Source organism: Dromiciops gliroides, chromosome 2, assembly GCF_019393635.1.
Source record: "Dromiciops gliroides isolate mDroGli1 chromosome 2, mDroGli1.pri, whole genome shotgun sequence".
Lineage (NCBI taxonomy): Eukaryota > Metazoa > Chordata > Mammalia > Microbiotheria > Microbiotheriidae > Dromiciops > Dromiciops gliroides.
The window spans coordinates 394,745,964-394,765,986 of NC_057862.1; the positions used below are offsets into that span (position 1 = coordinate 394,745,964).

General features: G+C 48.1%; 1 protein-coding gene across 1 annotated transcript in view; it reads left to right on the forward strand.

Annotated features, from left to right (window-relative positions):
• COL27A1 (collagen type XXVII alpha 1 chain) overlaps positions 1 to 20,023 on the forward strand; it is a 257,922-nt gene that overhangs the window by 178,394 nt on the left and 59,505 nt on the right. Inside the window, 8 exon segments of the mRNA XM_043989157.1 lie at positions 5,067 to 5,120; positions 5,804 to 5,848; positions 6,048 to 6,092; positions 6,340 to 6,393; positions 7,348 to 7,401; positions 10,674 to 10,727; positions 14,252 to 14,305; positions 16,502 to 16,555. Of these exon segments, the coding sequence (XP_043845092.1) occupies positions 5,067 to 5,120; positions 5,804 to 5,848; positions 6,048 to 6,092; positions 6,340 to 6,393; positions 7,348 to 7,401; positions 10,674 to 10,727; positions 14,252 to 14,305; positions 16,502 to 16,555 (414 nt within the window).

Here is a 20,023-nt window from a genome sequence, read left to right on the forward strand (position 1 = left end):
GTGGTTATCCAGTCTTTGCTTAAGCATCTCCATTCATGGCACGCTTCACAAGGCAGTCTATTCTGTTTCCAAAAGTTCAGAAACTTCTTCCCTCTATTGAGCCAAAAGCTACCTTTCTATGACTTCCATTCATTGTTCCCAGTTCCATCTTCTGGAATGAGACAGAATCTGTGGAATAAGCCCAATTCCTCTTCTTAAGGACAGCCCTTAAAAGGGTTGAATGCAATAATCATTTTCCTTCTGCCAGTCTTTCCCCGATACCAGTCTTCCATAGATAGATCTTTGGACTCGGAATCAAGAAGACCTAGATTCAAATTTCACCTCAGGCATGTACTAGCCATTTGATCCTGGGGGCATCACTTAACCTCTCTAGGCCTCAGTTTCCTGATCTGTAAAATGAGGTGGTTGTACTTGGCCTCTCAGAAGTCTTCCGGCTTTAAATTGATAATTGTTCCTCATAACATAGTGGTTTCAAGCCTGCTTTTCGTGAGAGAGTCCAGAGTCCAGAGTCCAGTTTCTAAATGTCCTGCATAAAATTTGCCACTCAGGCCTGGATGTGCTGAATGAGGCATCCCAGATGACCCTCACAGAATACATGAGGGACTGTCAGTCTTATATGCTTCTCTTCCAGCATATCAGGCAGCTAGCTGTATGGCACACTCGACAGAACGCTGGACCTAGAGTCAAGGAAGACTGAGTTAAAATCTGGCTTCAGACACTGACTTGCTGTGTGACCCTGGGCAAGTCACTTAACCTCTATTTGCCTCAGTTTCCTCATCTGTAAAGTGAGGAAATAGTAGTGCCTGTTTCCCAGGGTTGTTGTGAGGATCAAATGAGATGATGACAGTGGTGGTGGTGATGATTGCAGGGCAATGAGGGTTAAGTGACTTGCCCAGGGTCACACAACTAGAAAGTGTCAAGTGTTTGAGGCTGCATTTAAACTCAGGTCCTCCTGAATCCAGGGTTGGTGCTTTATCCACTGTGCCACCTAACTGCCTCCTTGAGATACTAATTATAAAGCATTTAGCACAGTTCCTGGCACATAGTGGTAGCTATAGAAATGATAGTTAGTGTGTGTGTGTGTGTGAGAGAGAGAGAGAGACAGAGAGACAGAGAGAGATCTCATTAGCCTTTTTGGCAGTCACATTACACTGCTGCCTCTGGTTAGGATCAATTATATTTCAGAGGATTCTTCAGAATAAGGCTCTTGACCACAATTCTGGGGATCACGTTCAGATGGGGTCTCCCAAAGGGGTTTCCAGTTGCCTCTGACCTTCAAGGTTTCAGAAAACTATTTAACTCCACATCTATTGCCTCATTCCTAGACAGTTCATTGCCACCAAACTCAGAAGCCTGAGAAGGCTGCCAGCCAAGGGCGATGCCTTCCCCAAGTCACCACATCACTAGGCCAAGTGTGGAGACCCTAGGAGAGGCCAGTCACCCCATAGCACTCTGGGTCGCTGCCCTCCTCTGATGAGTGGCAAGCAATCTAGGAGCATCTCTTAAGAGCCTACACTGTGTGAGGCTCTAGAGATGCAACTACAAAAGGGAGATGGCCCCTGCTCTTTGGGAACTTACTCTCTGTGGGAGGGTAAAAACAACCATAGATTCACAGATAAGTAGATACAAGACCCGTTCCTGACCAATAGGCAGTGGTTTTTTGCTTGTTTTTGGTGGGAGAATAAGGAAAGGCCTCTTCAAGCTATGGTAGATTGTTGGGTCATAGATAAAGAGCAGGAGGGACCTCAGATGTCATCTAGTACAATCCCTTCATTTTACAGACGAGGAAATTGAGAGAAAAGTGAGAAGTAGTAAGTAGCAGAGCTGGCATTTGGACTCTGGTCCCAGGATTCTAATTCTAAAGCTCTCTCCACTGCCTTGTTGCCTCCCATGATGCCTCTTAAAGAAGGTGGTGATTGAACTGAGTCTTGAAGGGAGCAAGGGGTTCAAAGAGGCAGAGGTGAGGAGGGGGAGCTTTCTCAAGACAGGGGCACAGAGCTATAAGATGGAAGATTTGGCACAGGGAACCACAAGTGGGCAAGTTTGACAGGAGCATCAGGTGCATGGCTATGTGTAGTCATCCCAGAAAGGCAGGCTGGACCCAGAGTGTAAGAGGTTTCAAATGTCAAAGGGAGGAGATTGTGTTTGGTCCTAGAAGTAAATGCTGCAAATGAAAGGGAGCTACCACTGCAGCTTCTTGAGTGGAGAGGTCCTTTAAGAGCATTGAGGGGAGAGATTTTGAGGTGGGGACACCAGGTAGGACTTTATTGCAATAGGAGAGAAGTGATGAGGGACTGAACTAGGGTGTGGTTACAGGAGTGGAGAAAGGGGGATGTACTTGAGAGATGTTAGAAGGTAGGGTTGACAAGACTTGGCACTCGATTGGATGTGGTGGTGGGGGGAAGTCAAGACTAAAAGATGATTCAAATGTAGGGAAACTGGGCGACTGGAAGAACTGTGATGCCCTCAACAGAAAGAAAGATGTTTAGAAGAGACGCCTTTCTTCTTTCATCATCCAGAGAGCTGGGCCTCAGTTTCCTAGCTGACACTAGAGCAAATAGGAGAGACTAGTGACTATGGCCGAGCCAAATCCTTCTTTCCCTGAAGAGCGCATTCTGGGATCCCCGCCAAGCACAAAAGGAAGTCTATCCCTGTGCCTCTGATAAACTCAGATTTTTCTTCATTGGGCTCAGTGTCAATCAATCCTGTCTTTTCTATTTGCTCTCAAGGGACGTTCCCCACCCCCACCCTTCTTTCTCTTCCCTCAATTGTTTGTTATTCTCCCTGGGATGGGAAACATGTGGCCGCAGCTGTTTTGACTTACAGGGGCAAAGAGCTGGTCTGGAAAAGAAGAGAATGGGGAGGTGGAGATGGCCCAAAGGATCCCCCTCTCGTCCTCCTGCTTCCTCTGCTCGTTCTTATCTTCAGAACTGACAGCTTGGATCTCTCAGCCTCCTCCCAGCCACCCCTGGGCTCTCCACGCTTGGGGCCTGCAGGGAGCAGTTCCCAAGGGTGCCAGCCCTTCATGCCTCCCCCCACCCTCCATCCATCCATTCTTTCAGTAGCCCCAGAGGAGCTTGTCTCTTGGTTCTGTTGCTTCTATGTTGGCCTTCTTCCCATCCACTTCTGATCTGTCAGCAGGACCAGATGGAGGGCCCATCCTGATCAGCTCTTCATTTTGTTTTGTTTTTTGTGGGAGAGGGGGGGTTGGGGAACGTTCACCATTGCCCGGCTCTGCTTCCGGGGGCCTCCAATGAAATGTGGCTTGTTCTAGGACCAGCGTGGTGATTGGGTTGGAGTTTCTGTCTATCTCCCGACCCTCCCTCCCTCCCTCCCGGAGTTCCTCAAACCCCCAATGAATAAGCCTTCAATCACCTGTCCTTTGACAATTTACCCAGCTAGCTTATGTTATTGCCTTAATCCCGAGATGTTTTCACCTCCTCTGTACACAGCTGGAGAAGTCATAAGATCATGGAATTCAGAGCAGGAAGGAACAAGAGAGATTATCTAAAACAGCCCCTTCCTTTGATGGATTGGGAAACTCAAGCACAGAGAGAATATAATTTGGCCTGGGCTGTACAAGTGGTGACAGTGCCAGGATTAGAACCCGGGTTTTCCTCTGACTTCAGACCCAGTGTTCTTTGCACTCCTTTGCACTGCCTTGGCTCTGTCCGTCTGGGGAGACCAGATGTGGGTCTGACTCTCATGTCAGGTATCCAGACAGATCACCTCTCCCATGACCCTCCACAGGGCCTGCTTTTGCCACTGTTGTTATTATAGACCTTTGCTTGCTTTTCCGTCTCTTTACCCCTAGCCACAGAGGGATACATACGTGTGGGTTTCTGTTCCTCTTGGGTATCTGGTATCTCTTCTACAACCAACCATCTGCTTTTAAGAAGCTGGGGGGTTCCGGGCAGATGCTCCTTGTTCGTCTGCCACTTCAGCAGCAAGGAGGAATGAATGCTGAGGCAAAATTTGATGTCTCCAGCAGGGTCAAAGGCTTCTGCTGGCTGCAACGGGCTTGGCAGGGCTGAAGTAAGGAGTGTGGGGGTCATCAGGAAAATCAGGCATGGGTTGAGGGGCATTTCCACATTCTACACCCACCACCTTCAGTCAAGCCTCCGTCCCTTCTTGCCTGGGTTTTTGCAATAGCCTCTTAACTGATCTCTGTGCCCCAAGTCTCTCCCCTCCCCAGTCCATTCTCTAGGCAAATGTCAAGGTGCTTTTTCCAAAGTGTAGGTCTGTCTGTCCATCTCTCTCTTTCTCTGTCTGTCACTCTCTCTCTCTCTCTCTCTCTCTCTCTCTCTCTCTCTCTCTCACACACACACACACACACACACACACACACACACACACACACACACACACACACACACACACACCCCTCACTGAAGGAGCTTCAGTAGCTCCCAATTACCTCCAAGATCAAATATAAACTATTTGCCATTTAAAGCCCTTCATGAGCCGGCCCCTACCTCCCTTTGCACTCTTCTAGTCTTTTCATTGCTGACTCCCCTCTACAAACTCAACATTTAGCTATAGTAGCCACCAAGTCTCCGTTCTCCAAATGTGATGTTCCATTTCCCAGGAACTTCTCCGCCCCTGCATCGGCTGTCCTCAATGTGCAGGATGCTCTGTCCCCTTAGCTTCCCTGTTGCCCTCAAGATTCAGCCCAAAGCCCTTCTTCTGCAGGAGACCTTTCCTGCTCCCCAACCTGCTTGTGCCTTCCCCTTTCAGATGATCTTCCATCTGCTCTGTACAGATCTGGATGTATCCAGATAATCACAAATGATGATCCCCTTTAGAATGCGCACTGTGAGAGAGCGAAAGGCTGTGTGTCTTTGTAGAGGAGGCCAGAGAGCTGGCCCGGTGCTTGTTCTGGGAAAAGCCATGGAGTGGGAGTTGGAGGGAGTGGGGAATGTATGGGTTGGGAGGGAGTGTAGGGGCCAGGTCTTGGGCCTGGGTGGAAGCTGGGGGCGGGTAGTGGTGCTTCAGGCCTCCCCCTGTTTCTGACCCAAGGGAGACCCCTGCTGTTCACACTGCTCTTCTGACCATCTTCTCTTTAGGGGCCCCGAGGACCAGATGGACCAGCAGGGGAGCCAGGGTCACAAGGTGTCAAGGTATGCACCCGCACCCTGAGTGCATGCTTCCCCAGCCAGAGAACGACCATCCCTTCTTCTTGCCTGGATTCAGGGAGATGGGAGCAGCATTCTCCAGTCACTGAGTCTTGATAAATCCCTCCAAACTGGTCACCTGCAAGCGGCACCAGGATTCCTGTCCAGGGCAGTGGCTCCAGCCGGGGGCACATATACAAAGCACTTTGGGGTTCCTGGACTGGAAGGGAAGCTGAGAAAAGTTGTCCTATCCACTTCTTCCCCCAGATAACACCAGCCTCTCACATCTTCACACATATGGCCTTACAGCTTCAGGGATTGGAGAGGGGGCACAGAATGATGGGTGGGTAGCTTGGCACTCTTCCCACGGTTAGGAGTACATTCATGAGCAAACATCTCCTTTGCGAGCCCATCTTCTCCTTTGTAAGAGGAAAGGGTTGGACTCTAGATTCCTTTCCAGCTCTAGCAGTCTCTAAGTCTGAGATCCAACCCCCTTACCTCGGGAGGTTTCAAGGGGAGAGGGATGAGGAACAGTGATCCTTTTCCCTTCCTCAGACCCCAGGCCCTTCTGAGCCAAGCAGCTGCCTGGTCCCGGGGTTCCAAGGAACATAGGCCTGCAAAAATACCAACACAAACTGACCCCTTGCAATGCCAAAGCCCGCCTCTCTGTTATTTGCTCTTCTCCTCAGGGCCCTCCAGGATCACAGGGCAAACAGGGCCTGGATGGACAGCAGGTATGTCAGCAATTTCCCCGGAGCCAGGGGCATGGTGCCAGACTGGCCCCCTGCCAGTCTCCCATCCCCTCCCTGCCCCCACCAGACACACACGCTCCCTTTGCTGTGAGGTGTGCCTTTGATGGACTTTCCCGACACAGGAGCATGAGGAATCGGGCCCCTGATCCTCAGCCTCTAATTACCCCAAATCTGTTTCTAGGGCCAGGAAGGCGAGAGAGGGGAGATGGGGCCTCGTGGCTTCCCGGTAAGTGTTAAACACTGGCAGCTTTCTTTTTCTTTTCATGAAATAAGCAAGTGGACAAGGGGGAAGGAGGTAGCAGAGGGAATGACTTCAAAGCTCTATTTGCTGGTGAGAGTTTGGCTTCATTCAGTTCCAGGACATGTCTCTGTCACTTTCCTCCAGAGTGACTGAGACCAAGGTGACGGGCGGGAGGCATGGGGAAGGTGGTGGTGACTAGAGCAAAAATAATTCCAGGATCTGATCCCTGCAGGGAATCCCGGGTCCTTCCGGCCCCCCAGGGGCTAAGGGTGTTCCAGGAGAACCGGTAAGTATCTTTCTCTATTCTCTTCCTCTTTCCTTTGTGTTTTTTTTTTTTACTCTTCACCAAGCTCATAGGAGCATCCTGGATGCAGGGAACTTGGCCAGTCCCAGAGAGGGCTCAGAGGTGGGAAAGGAGTGAGGGAGTAATTCCTGTCCTGTCAATATAATATATAGTACTTGAAGGATGTGGGGAGAGGAACTGTATGGACACAGGAGGAAGGACTAGTAGTGTTATCTGCAGTCCATTAAGTCAGAAAAGGGACAGGGTTTGTTTTGGGAGATATAGGTTTCCTCTCTCCAAGAGACAGGATGGAATCTTGGCTTTCTAAAGAGATGGTATGGAGTCAGGTGAGAAGGACTGGGTGAGAAGGAGAGACAGGAGAGAGGGTCAGAATACTGCAGCCCTAACCTCAAGGAAGCTGGGAGGGCCCCAAAGGAAATTAGGCCCCAGGCCTAGAAGCACTTCAGTATCTCCTCTGCCTCTCTTCTCTAATCCATCTTGCAGAGCCAATCTGGACTGCCTAGTTTTCCCAAATGATTAGTCCAGGAAAAGAAAAAGAAAAAAAAAATCTATTTCTGTGGCTGGCCTGAGCTCTGAGCTCTGTGGTGGAAAGAGGACTCCAGTGGGAGTCTGGAAGGAGGGAGTTGGAGGAAGGCCGGGGACCAGGCTCTGGTGGCTTAGAAGCTGCTTGTGGGCCAGGTCTGCACAGACCAGAGATTTTACCAGTGCTTCACAAGGCGAGGGCACAGGTTGGCCTTAGTCCATAGTTGAGGGAGGAATGAAACAAAGACTCTTGAGAGAATCTGAGCTGGCTCTTTGGGCCAGTGGTAGAGCCTAGCCTTCGGCTACAACCTGGCTGGGAGTTTCTGGCTGTGAGAAGGTCTGGGGGAAGCTGGCTAAAATGATAACTTTACATGGCATCTTAAAGAGATTTTTGTCTATCTGTCCATCTTCCAGGGCCCTCAAGGACTGCAGGGACTGGTTGGCCCATTGGGAGAGATTGGACCAAAGGTAAAGTGTTTAAATGAACCTCCTTGTTGTCAACTTCTCTTTTCAGCAGGGATCACTCTTAAAGCATTGGGAAGTTGCCCCCAACCTCCATATTCTTCATCCATTCTGCCTCCCCTAGAGACCCTTCTGATTTTTCCTCCTCCTCTTATGAAAACTTATTCTCAAAGAAGGATTTAATAAGCTCATTCACTTATTCACTAAAGTCCAAATTACTGATAACAGATGCATCAATCTTCTTTCAGAGATGTTTGCACTCTAACTGAGATCAAAACTTTAAGCTAATAGTCATCTCTTCCATGGGGCAGCCAGGTGGCCCAGTAGATAGAGTACCAGGTCTGGAGTCAGGAAGACTCATCTTCCTGAATTCAAATCTGGCCTCAGACACTTACTAGCTGTGTGACCCTGGGCAAGTCACTTCACCCTGTTTGCCTCAATTTTCTCATCTGTAAAATCTGAGCTGGAGAAGCAAATGGCAGACCACTCCAGTATCTTTGCCAAGAACACCCTAAATGGGGTCACAAAGAGTCAAACACGACTGAAACAACTGAAGACCAAAATCCCTTCCACATGCACCCATGTTTTCACATACATTAATTCAGTTCAGCAATGCTTTGAGGTAGGAGTGTGGGAGAAGGAATTATAATATTATTGTCATTTTGTAGGTAAAGAAACTGGGGTCAGACAGGTTAAGGGAATCCTGCTCCGATTCACACACTTAGTCATTAGCAGAGTCAGGATACTGACCCCGGCTTCCTTTCCATTTCAAATCCCACTTGAAGCTACTGTGTTTACTATAGCTCACTGCCTCTCACTCTCCCTGAAACTTCAGGAAGATGAGGGTGGAGGAGTTCTGCAGGCTTCCCCACTGAACTGCGCCCCTCCCCCCGAAATGGTACCAAATCAGCAGCTGCTTGCTTTGGCTCTGTGTAAAGCTGAGCCAGATGACTACATCTTCAGACCTTTGGGAATCCCCAGAAGGGGCTTCCCATGAGGTTGGAGGTCAGCAGTCTGAACCAAAAGACATTATATTCCCTTCTCTCTCCCGTTGTAACCTACAAGTTTTGTGACCTCTTTCTCCACTGCCTAGTCTGCTTTTTTCCCTTATACTGGATGCATTCTCTCCACCCCCCTTTTTTTTTTTGGTGAGTCAATTGGGGTTAAGAGACTTGCCCAGGGTCACACAGCTAGTAAGTGTCATGGGTCTGAGGTCAGATTTGAACTCAGGTCCTCCTGAATCCAGGGCCGGTGCTCTATCCACTGTGCCACCTGGCTGCCCCCTTTTCACCCCCTTTTTACAGAAAGGACAAAGAAAGGTTAAGGGACTTGCCCAAGTCTACAAGGTGAATTAGTGGTAGAGCCAGGACTAGAACCCAGAGCATCTGGAGAGATGCAGGAGACAACTTTGCTTTGATGCCTCACCAGTGTGATGTCAAAATAGCAATGCATCCAGAACCAGGAGGAAAGACAGACTCAGGGAGGGAGGTGAGGACTCCTAGATCTATTGCCTGGTGTTACCTAACTAGGCAGCCTGACCTTGTGTTAGGAGTCAGAAGACTTAAATTCAAATTCCAGCTCTGTGTGAGCTAAGAGAAGGCACTTGGATTCTCTGGGCCTTAGCTTCTTCATCTGTGAAACAAAGGGGTTGGACTGATTCTCCGTAAGGGCCCTTCTAGCATTAAATTTTCTGGTCCTATCACCATTCAATGTCTCTCTTTCCCCCACCAAAAATGAGGGAAGGTATTTCCCTCCTTATTTGACTTATGGGCAACTTTACTGGAGTATAGAACTCTGGCAATAAGACAGGGAAATCACTGTGATTCACAGAAGTTAGGGTTCTTTCCAATACACTCCACCCCCACCCCCCAAAGTAGAGCCCCCATCCCTTGGGGCAAGTTGTCTGTCATCTTTTAGTTTGACTCCAAAGAGAATGGTTGTACTCACTCAGCTAGCAGGCAATTCCTGACCCCCTCCCCTTGCAGTTGTATGAATCACAAGATTTTCCGTCCCAGACCTGCCAAGAAGCTCTCGTTGTGGTAAACCGCACAAAGGGGAGCTCAGCTCCCAGCCTGCCTCCAGGCGGCTTCTGGACTCGGCCAGGCCGTACTGATCTGAAACTCCCATCACATGCGGCCTGGCACGAGCCCTCCTTCCTACCCTCCGATGCCCAGAAGGCCTTTGTGTCGTCACAGTGCGGGGATCACCCCCTGACCCCCAGGGACTCAGCCCCTATCTCCCAACCTCCAGGAAGGAAGAGAGAAGAGCTTTGGGTCTTACTCAGGTAAGGAGCCCCCGCTCCTTTTGTGGTTCTGATACCACCGAAGACAGTTCCCTGCCTTGGGACTCCCTTCAGGAAGCCTGCTGCCTGCTATGGAGAAGGGCACAATGCTTACAAAGGGATCTCTCCTTGGAGCTCCTCCTAGTTGAGGCTGATCTTAGATCTGATGACCAGGCCCAGGGGTTTGGATTGAGGAGAAGCGAGGCAGGGAAAATAGCTCCTCAACTTACAAAGCAAGCGTCTCTTATTCCTAATGCTGCACCTTGAGGTTCTTTGGACACTTTCTCCGTGCCTCAAGGGGATACTACTCACAACAACCCTGTAAAGTAAGTGCTAGACCTGTGATCCCCTCCCCATCTTCCAGATCAGGAAACTGAGGCTCAGAGAAAGATGAAGTGACACATCCAGGAAACACTAGAGCGGAGGCTCACTCTGGGTCTTGGCACAAGAAGCCAGAGGCAGTGTTCTGTCCATTCTGCCCATCAGACACTCCCTCAGTTTGCCTTCAAGGTTTATTGATTCTGCCTCCCAAAGTGTGGCTTTGGCTGGTTTGCTGATCCCCTTTGGCCTGGGTGAGGGCCTGTCTGTTAATAGCCCTAGGCAATGATCAGGCCAGAGGGGATGGCGTAGCTGCTTCCTTCCTAAGAGCTCCAAGGACCTCACGGGAGGGAGGGACCTCCTTTATTCTCCCATCCCCCTCATCCCCCAAAGGGAGCAAGTGTGTGCCTTTTATCAGAGGTGCTCAGAAAGGACCACACAGGAGAGCTAAGGCTAGAACCCAGATCTGGAGAGTTGACTTTCCAATGCTGCTTCTTGGAGACCAGCCTCACCATGTGCAGCATCGGCCCTCCTCCTTCATCTCGGAGATCCACCCTCTGTCCTGTCTATTGAGCTAAAACAGGTGGAGAGGAGTACTTGCCCAAGGTGGAGTGGAGGGCCCCCCCTGCTGGCATCTGTTGGTCAGTGCTGGCACAGTTACAATGACTCTTTCTTGCAGGGACCCCCTGGTGCTTTGGGAGAGCCTGGCCTTCCAGGTGAAGCTGGGATGAAGGTAAACAGAATCTGCAGTCCAGTCACCCCCACCCCAAGAGCAGGAGAACAGGGGCCTTTGTTTGTCATGGGCTGGCTGTAACGCCCGGGACATGCCTTTTGAAAAGGGATCTGGGCTGTGCTAAGGGGCCCTACAGTCCCCAAGAGTCACTGGCTGTGATCATCCTTCCCAGGTTCATTGCTCTGAGGGCCCCGTAGGAGAGACTGGACTTTTTCCTCAGTCTGGGGCTCCTATCCATGAGTAGGGTAATGGGATCTTGGGAACCCCAGAGAGCGAACAAGGAAATCATCTCCAGGGGCCACTCAACTTTCTCAGGCAGCTGCAGCTGGAAGGTAGGAGAGGAGCTGGGGGCGGAGGCGGGGACACCCAAAGCCTGCTTAGGCTACCATTTGGGAACCCCAGCTCTTTCACTGCTCCTCTATTCGCCTTTGAACCCTGGATATCTGGGAGCCCCCTTGGGAGTATTCCAGTGCTTGCATTTTTATGTTTTCTTAGGTTCGCTTGAATAGGTCAAGCCTATTCAAAGCTCACAGGCACCACAGAGCCCAAATTCAGATCTCGCCTCTGCCACTTACGAGTTATGTGATTTTAGACAAATCTCTTAACCCGTTTGGGCTTCGATTTCCTCATCTGTAAACTGACCTGGTTGACCCCGGTGGTCTCTAAGATTCCTCCCAGCTCGGGTTTCCTATATACTAATAGTCTACAGAAACCCACCTTTCGAGACCCTCTCCCACCCCACCCTCAAAAAGGCTTGACCACAAAACCGTTTTCCCTCCCTTCCCACTCTCTGTCCAGGCATTCCTTGAGTTCCCAGGGGGCTTTGGACTTGACCATAGGTCAGAGTCGGCACCATTCTGGATCTGTCCCCAGATCAAGTCCAAAGCCCCTGTGGAGTTTAGAGAATACTGAGGGGGAAACGGGGAGGGGGAGGGTTCAGAAAGCACTGTGTAGCAGCATACAGTCCCTGTCCTCCTCGTTCTATGACCAAGCCTTTTGGCAGGACTCAAAAGATGGGTTACAGTCTATTATTCCAAGAGCCCTTCAAGCTTTAAATAGTCTAAGGACCCTCCCAGCTCTAAATCCTACAATAACCTATGTGCCAAAGTTTGGGATGGGGTCAAGATGCTAAGAACCCCCTTGGAGAAGAAATAGCTCTTTCTCTTTTTTTAGCAACCCAGTGAAAACAGGAAGCTTTGTTGTTGACCCAGCTGAGTAGCCCTGGACCATCAGAGGCTTGCCCCAGCTGGGCTGTCAGGCACTTCTCTGTCTCTCTTCCTTGATGTTTGCTCTGGCACACTGACCCTCAGATGCACCTCTAAAGCTGCTTGTCTTCTGGCCTTGATACTCAATCTGAGACTCAGCTCTGCACCCACCTGCCTCCCCTACCTCCTTCTCTACCCTGTGCCCCTAATTACCTGCCTGAGAAACAAACCTCTATTGATCCACTTGGCTCCTCCAGGCTACTAAGGGCCTCTCGAAAGGAGGGGTGGGGAAGGGGAGGAGGCCCCTGAATTGAGAAAGAAACCTGTGCCTCACAGCCCCCATGGAGTTGATAAGGAATGTTGGCCCAGGGTGAGGGTATTGTTGAAGTCTGGACCCCGGGAGAGGCTATGAATGCCTGAGAGTAGTAGGAACTGAGGGGAAGGAATAGAGGTGGTGTGGCCTAATGGGAAGAACACCACATTTAGTGTCTAAAAGCCTGGGTTTGACTACTATGGCCTGAAACATTCAAACTCTCTGGGCCTCAGGAATTGGACTAAATGATCTCTGAGGTCCCTTCTAGGAAGCAGGAAAATGAGGCTGTTGCAGGTTCCCAAGAATATGGCCGAGGGGTGCAGGGGGAGTTTTGAGGGATACAAAGAGTGGAGGCCCGAAGACTCCCAGGCTGGAGAAGGGCCATTTCTCCTCTCAACAACACCCCAGATCTCATTTTCCTTACATGGAAAGGGATACCGGGACCATGGGTAGGAAAGAGCCTTCCCTCCCTCACTGAGAATCATCAGGAATTGGGGTTGGGGGGTAGGGAGTGGACAGGTGGGATTCTATAAAGAGCTGAGCAGCCTGGTACGGTCCGGGAGCATATGGCAGCAGACCTCTGCATCACACTGTGGCCGTCACTTTCTCTCTTCCTTAGAGCAGCAAGAGAGAAGACATTCCCATGGGGGAATAAATTAATATATCTTTGAGTGTCTTATGAAAATATTCTAGCCAGAAGAAAAGTCAGCTTGGGGCCACAGTGGATAGAGTGTTGAGCTTGGAGTCCCAAAGACTTTGAGTTCAAATCCTTGGCTGTGTGACCCTGGACAAGTCACTTAACCTCTCAGTTTCTTCATCTATAAAATAGAGAGGTTGGACTTGATGGCTTCTAAGATCCTTTCCAGCTTTAAATCTGTGATCAGTGCTATTGGTTACTCTGTTCACAGTCAATGAGTTATACCTCATGGCAGGATAATAGGTTGCCCATTGAAAACTAATTTTTAAAAATATATGTTTTTTATTTAAAAATAAAAATTGGCACCAGGAGACTCAATGAGGCAACTACACACATGAGAACTCTTTACCAACTTGTTCAGGTCACTGTCACTTTGGGGGTAACCTGGACCCAGGGGCAAGAGGAACATTTTTCTCTGAGCTTCCCCCAAAGGACACAAGAGATAAGAACAATGAACCAAAGTAACTGCAGAGAACTTTTTTAATGACACATTTAGCCATAGTCAAATACCACCAACCACAAGGAAACAAGGGACTGGGCCTGTCATTTCTTGCCCTGACTCTGCTCAGGGATGACAGAAGAATTCCCTGTATTGCAGTTCAGGAATTGGCCCAAATCTAGCCCCTCAAGGAGCTTAAACTTCACCCAAAGAGGCCCTCGGAAGGTCAGCTTGGCCGTAGAATCATTGCTAGGTCAATGAAAAAGCAAATACCCAGAGTCCTTTGGGGCACTTAGTGTGAGTTGAGTGTTTAGCTCTGAAAAGACTTTTTGTTTCGATAATGAATCATTTGCTCTTAGCTCCATCTCCTGTCTCCCAATTTGCACAGGCTCTATCCTTCTTTTCTGGACTGTACTCCTTCCTTACCTCCACCTCTTAAAACTTTTAGTTTCCAGCAGATTTCAATTCAAATACCACCTCCTTCATGAGATCTTTCTTTATCCCTCCAGATCTTAATGGTCCCCCCAAAATATTCCCATGTATTTATTTTATATGTACTTATATGTAAGCATATTGTCTCTGTCACTTGAATGTAAGCTCATTGAGGGAAGGACACATTTCATTTTTTTCTGTATCCACAGTTCCTGGCATGCAATAGGCACTTCATAAATGATTGATTGATAAAGAGGAGTGCCTTGAACTTCAAGTCCCTCTTTGGTATAAAAAATGGAGCAAGGATTATTCTAACTTCTGGAAAATGTGGGAGGCTCGGGGCTAGTGGGGCAGGAGGAAGGAAATGATGGTGTGAGTGATATGACCTTGAAGAGTTTCTCTCCATGACACTGAACCACGTGTGTTTGGGTTTCATAGGGTGATTTTGGACCTTTGGGCATCCCTGGAGAGCAAGGTCTGGTTGGTCAGCGGGTGAGTAGAAGCCAATTTCCTTCTTATCCCCAAGACAGTATTGTGGAGTCTAAAGGGCAGTGGAGTAGTTGTCAGAAGACTCGGTCCTCTTATTGGTTCTGCCATCAGCTGGCTGTGTGACCTGAGACGAGAGATTGTACCTCCCCTAGAACTCAGGTCCTCTTCAGTAAAAAGAGACAGTTGCACTAGCATATCTCTCAGATCATGTTCAGCCCTGTGATTCTCTTCTAAATCATTCCTCTTCTTACCAGTCCTTCAAGGGAAAAACAACAGTTGCTCTGGTTTTACATATGGAAGATTTGGGGTCTACTCTCTCATTGCCTGTTTCTGTGTTCCATAATAATATTGGGCCCTTTAAAGGGCAAGGACTGGGTCTTTCAGTGCCTCTTAAAGCTCCCTGTCGATCCTTGGGCTGCTACCAGCTCAAACTAATTTAGCCTGGCTGATTTTAATCTCTCTTGACTAAGGGCCCAAACTTTCCAAGCCCAGGCTCCTTGAATGTAGCCACAGCAGGTGGTGATGCCCCCTGTCAAAGTCAGAGACATCACCAAGATTGGTCCCAGCCCAGAGGACACTGGTATTTACTTTCACAAAGGAATTCCCATGCATGGGAGCAGAAGAGAGTGTGTTTGAGTTAAGCAGCCGAACAAAGACAGTAGTCATGCTCAGTGGGGCTGATGGGCGACTGTACAGTACACTATGTTAAATGCCTTTGCATGGTTGGCTGTGTGTTGGATAGTTTTCTTTTCTTTTCTTTTTTTATTCTTCTCAAAAGACCACTGGAGAAACAAAGTGATTATTAACGGATTCATTTTTCCCTCTGAGCAGAGAAGTTATGGAGAGGGTAGAGAAAGTATAAGAGGGAGCTAAGAATTCCAGAGGTAGAGAGGGAAGTCAAGTTCATTTACTAGTATCTTTGGGACCTGTGTCTCTGGACACAGTTACATTGAGGAAAGGCATAAGCAAGACATGTGCTCTTAAAGCAGGAAGGGGTGTGTCAGTGACTAGAAATGCAGGTGCATGATGGAACCAGCTCATACTGGCTTTTGAGAGCTGATCGTTAAATCTTCAGTATAAGCTTTTACATCTTGGAAACTGGCAGACACTACAAATTAGGCTGTGATTTATTGTTCTTCTGGTTGTCTAGACTTAAGAAAGTAGGAAAGAAGAAGTATTAATAAAGCAGATTAAACTTAAAAGTGTATTAGACACACACACACACACACACACACACACACATATATATATATATATATATATATATATTTGGAGGGGGAGGGAACCAATTATTAAACATTTACCAGCACAGCTTTAAAGGCCAACCCTGGGAGTCAGCAAGATCTGGGTTCGTGTATTGATTCTGACATGTATAGGCTAGGTGACCTTGGATGAGTCATTGAACAACCTTTCACTGTCCCCAGATAAGTTCCTAAAGCTCTAAGTTTCCAAGCAGCTGTTAGTCTTCTTTGGGAGAAGGTGTTTCCTTACTAGAGTTCCCTTCACGAGTTCATGGGTCCTTGTTGTCCCTTCTAACAAAAAAGGGGAGGGATGTTGACGAGCCTTTCAAGGTCATCCAATCTAAGAGCCTCACTTCAGAGAAGTGGAAACCAAAGCCCACAGAGGGGAAATGATTTGCCCTGGGTTTCTGGGAAGAGCATGCTCTTTCAGGCTGAGTCCCAGACTTCTAGTTAGATTTGGGGGAATCCATTTCTGCCTTCTACCAGTGACTCCCTGAGAGACCTGAAGGAGGGTGTTTTGGGGTTAGTCTCTAATGGCTGGAGAAATGAACTTAAAGCTGGTTGATACACCAACTTTTGGTCCCTGAGGAAGTATGGGTGGCAATGGGAGGAAGGGGTCCTGCTCTGGGGGATGTGTCTCAGGGCCGAACTAGACATGAAGAAGATGAGCTTGCAGAAGGATTTGTCTTCTCCCTTACATAGCCTGTTCTATGTCTAGGCATGGGATAGTAGCCTGAACAGTAGAGAGTCACAAGACTCTGGGTTCAAGGCCTGGGTCTACCACTTCTATGGGCAAGTCATTTCATCTCTCAAGAGCCTCAGTTTGCTCCTCTACAAAATGGGGATAACAGTGCTTAGAGTATGTACTTTGTAGAGTTGTTCAGAGCAAATGAGATAATGTGTACAATGATAAGTACCATCTGGATGTAACCTCTTATGGTTATTCTTATTCCCACAGGGAGAAACAGGGCTGGAAGGAGATAGTGGCCCGGCTGGCCCTGATGGTCTCAAGGTATTTGGGTGAAAGGGGGTTTGGGAATAGGGCATGTCCCTTGAGCTAATCTAGGACAGATGGACCCTTTCCTCATGGGCTCCCTACCACCAGAAGCAGACTCAATAAGCTTCAGTTTTTCTCCTGCGGTATTATAAGCCATGAGGTTTTATTGCTGGGAGGAACTTTAGAGATCATCCAACCCAGCCCCTTCATTTTTATGTAAAAGGAAACTGAGGCACAGAGAGGTTGAGTGTTTTCCCAATGGTTACACAGGTAGCAAGTGGCTGAGTTGGAATTGAAGAGTCTTCTGAGTCCAACTACAGGGACATCTTACTGCCTCAACTCTTTTTTTTAATTTTTAAAAATTTTTTGGTGAGGCAATTGGGGTTAAGTGACTTGCCCAGGGTCACACAACTAGTAAGTGTCAACTGTCTAAGGCCGGATTTGAACTCGGGTCCTCCTGAATCCAAGGCTGGTGCTCTATCCACTGTGCCACCTAGCTGCCCTACTGCTTCAACTCTTACACTTTACCTTCTCCAAACTTTTCAAGGCGAGGGAAAGGAGTAGGAAAATCCTCCCTCTCTTTTTCTTGTGGCAGAAAGAAGATGGGTCATCTCAGTATCCTTGTGGTTAGATAGCTGTTTCTAGCAGGTGCTCACTGGTTCCTCCCACCTTCCTCCTCTTCCTCATCTTCCTCCTCCTCCTTGGCCACCTTATAACCAAGAACCAGTGGCCACCAGATGGCCTTGCAGTCAAGACATGAAGGGAGGAGGAGTTCAACTTTAGATTACTGAGGTCCAAATGGGATCCAGTTCTCTCAGTCTTTTGCCATAGTGCAGTCAACTTTCCTCCAGTTGTAGAATGGGCAGGAGAATCTTCTCTCCTCCCAACAGAGGAGTCTGAACAAGCCCACATCTGTTCTGGGTGCACTAGATTTTCAAAACCACATCAAGTTATTTTCAGATCATAAGCAAACACCCAGACGCTTCTGGATGAAGCCTCTGTGTCTCGTCTCCTGGAACTGGAGCCTGCCTCTCCACTAAGGAATCTTGAGCTACAGATGGGGTAGTCCCTTCTTCTGGTCTTGATCAACCAGCCTTGGTCTCCTTTCTGTATCAGTTTTCTTATTTCTTCTACCACAGTGAAGTTGTCTTTGCCCGTTCATTACCCTCCTATCTTCTCTCATCTTCATTCTTTCTGAAGACTTCTAATTGGGTCCCAGGACTTTGAACTAGAAAGAATCTTAGATCAACTATTCCAAATTTCTGCATTTTACATGTGAGGAAACCGAGACTCAGAGAGGTTAAAGAATTTATCCAAGGTCATATGTTAGTGAGAGCAGAACTGGGGTTGGAACCCAAGTTTTCTAACTCCTAATTGAATCCATTGTGCTAACCCTCCTTGTTCTGCTGATAAATAGGTCTTTGGGTGACTGTTTCTCTTTGGTCTGCTCCTTAGCCCCATAGGACTGAGCAGAACACTCCTGATGTGTCTTTTTGGCCTTCCAAAAATTTCATTCATGCTCCCAAGATTCCTAAGTGACATCTAAGATTTCTGGTCTCCCTCATCCTTCTTTGGCTTGAATATTTCCTGACTGGCCAGGAGATGTCAAGTCCTCTCCTCCTACAGGGTTATCATTCCCACCTCCCTCTGTCTCTCTTTTCATACAGTGGTGTTGTAGCCTCCTCTTCCCCCACCTCTGGGAGAAGTACTGCATGGCGTCCTCCAACCTGGCATTCTGGGAGCAGAAAAGAAGAAACCAGTCGGGCATCCCTCCCTTTGCCTTCTCCCCCACCCTGCTGCATTCCAGAAATCCCCCAGGCAGGAATCAATCATGAAATTTCCTGGCTCCCAGTCTCAGGTTGGAATCCTGGCATTCCAGAGCCCTGGCCCCACTCTCAGTTCCAAGCATTTCAGGCCTCGGGCAAACTCCAAAGGCCCAGGGAGTGCTACGACAGCCGAGCCCACCAACTTCATTCTCTAGGTTTCTGTCCTGGGACCCTGACTGACTTCCCTTGGCCAATAGCTTTTTGAAAAATACTGAATCTTTTTTTTTTTGGGGGGGGGGGGTTTGCAGGGCAAAGGGGGTTAAGTGACTTGCCCAGGGTCACACAGCTAGTAAGTGCCAAGTGTCTGAGGCTGCATTTGAACTCAGGTCCCCCTGAATCCAGGGCCGGTGCTTTATCCACTGTGCCACCTAGCTGCCCCAAAAAATACTGAATCTTAATCTGGCAGTCTGAGTAGGCTGGTGGGACTAGGACACAGCTAAGCATTTGAGTTTCAAGTACCAGCTTCAAAGCTGCTAAAAGAAACGTAGCTAACTGTCTCTGGGCCCCTGTTTTCTCATCTTATGATCATAATACTTGCCCCAACTCACCCCCCAGAAAGGTCTCAATGACCCTATCAGTGGAACTGAAGGTAGGATTTATACAAGTCTATTGCCATACGGTTGCATCATATTTTCACATCAGCATCTGATGATTTAAATGTCAATCTGAAGAGTTTTCTGTCAGTCACAATTTCTTCTCCCTGGACAGTTCCTCCACTGGGCCCTGATCACTCATCACATATCATTAGTTGAGCAGCAGTTCCCTTTCAATTAGCCTAATCCTTAGGGCTCTCCCTTACATGATACAGACATTTCAATTAGGGCTTTGAGGCTTACAAAGTGCTTTCTCATGAGCTGTGTCATGAAAATAGTACCCCCCTTTTACAGGTGGGGAAACTTAGGCACAGAGAGGTGAACCAACTCATCTAGCCTCATATCTAATAAATGTTGGTTGGAGATTTGAAGCCAGGTCTTCGGTCTACAAGTCCAGTGTTCTTTCAGTTACTGCCATGCCATATCTCTTTCCAGTTGGCGTAGTTCCTTAATTCAAGTTCTTGGCTCCTGCCTAGCATCCTATCCTTTCATTCCACCATGATTCAGGTTAAGAATGGTTGTTCTCTTGGCCCTTGAGTCTTAGTCTTCTCTTCTATTTCCTCAGTTTTCCTAGGTACTGTCTGTAGCTTAGTTTTGGGCCCATATGGCTCCTGAGCATCCACACTTTTCTCACAATTATGTCAGGGGACCAGTGAGCTTTGGTAATTTTTTTTTTGGTGGAATGTTCCCTTTAAAAAATTTTAAATTTATATTCACTTAATATGCATTTATTTTCTCTTCCTTCCACCCCATCTTCTCAATTTAAAACAAAACCTTTGTAACAAATATGCATAGTCAAGCAGAGCAAATTCTCCCATTGGTCATATCCAAAGATGTAGGTCTCATTCTGCTCTCTGTTTGGAGGTGAGTCGTGTGGTTCATCACATGACCTCTCGATTCTTTGTTGGTAACTGCATTGATCAGAGTTCCAAAGTTGTCTTTACAATGTTGTTGTTACTGTATAAATTGTTTTCCTAGTCCTTTAGCTTAGGTGATGTTAATGAGGCCAAGGTCATGAGCTCAGCTCCTGTGTAAACCTTCTGAGCTTTTTACTATTCCCCAGT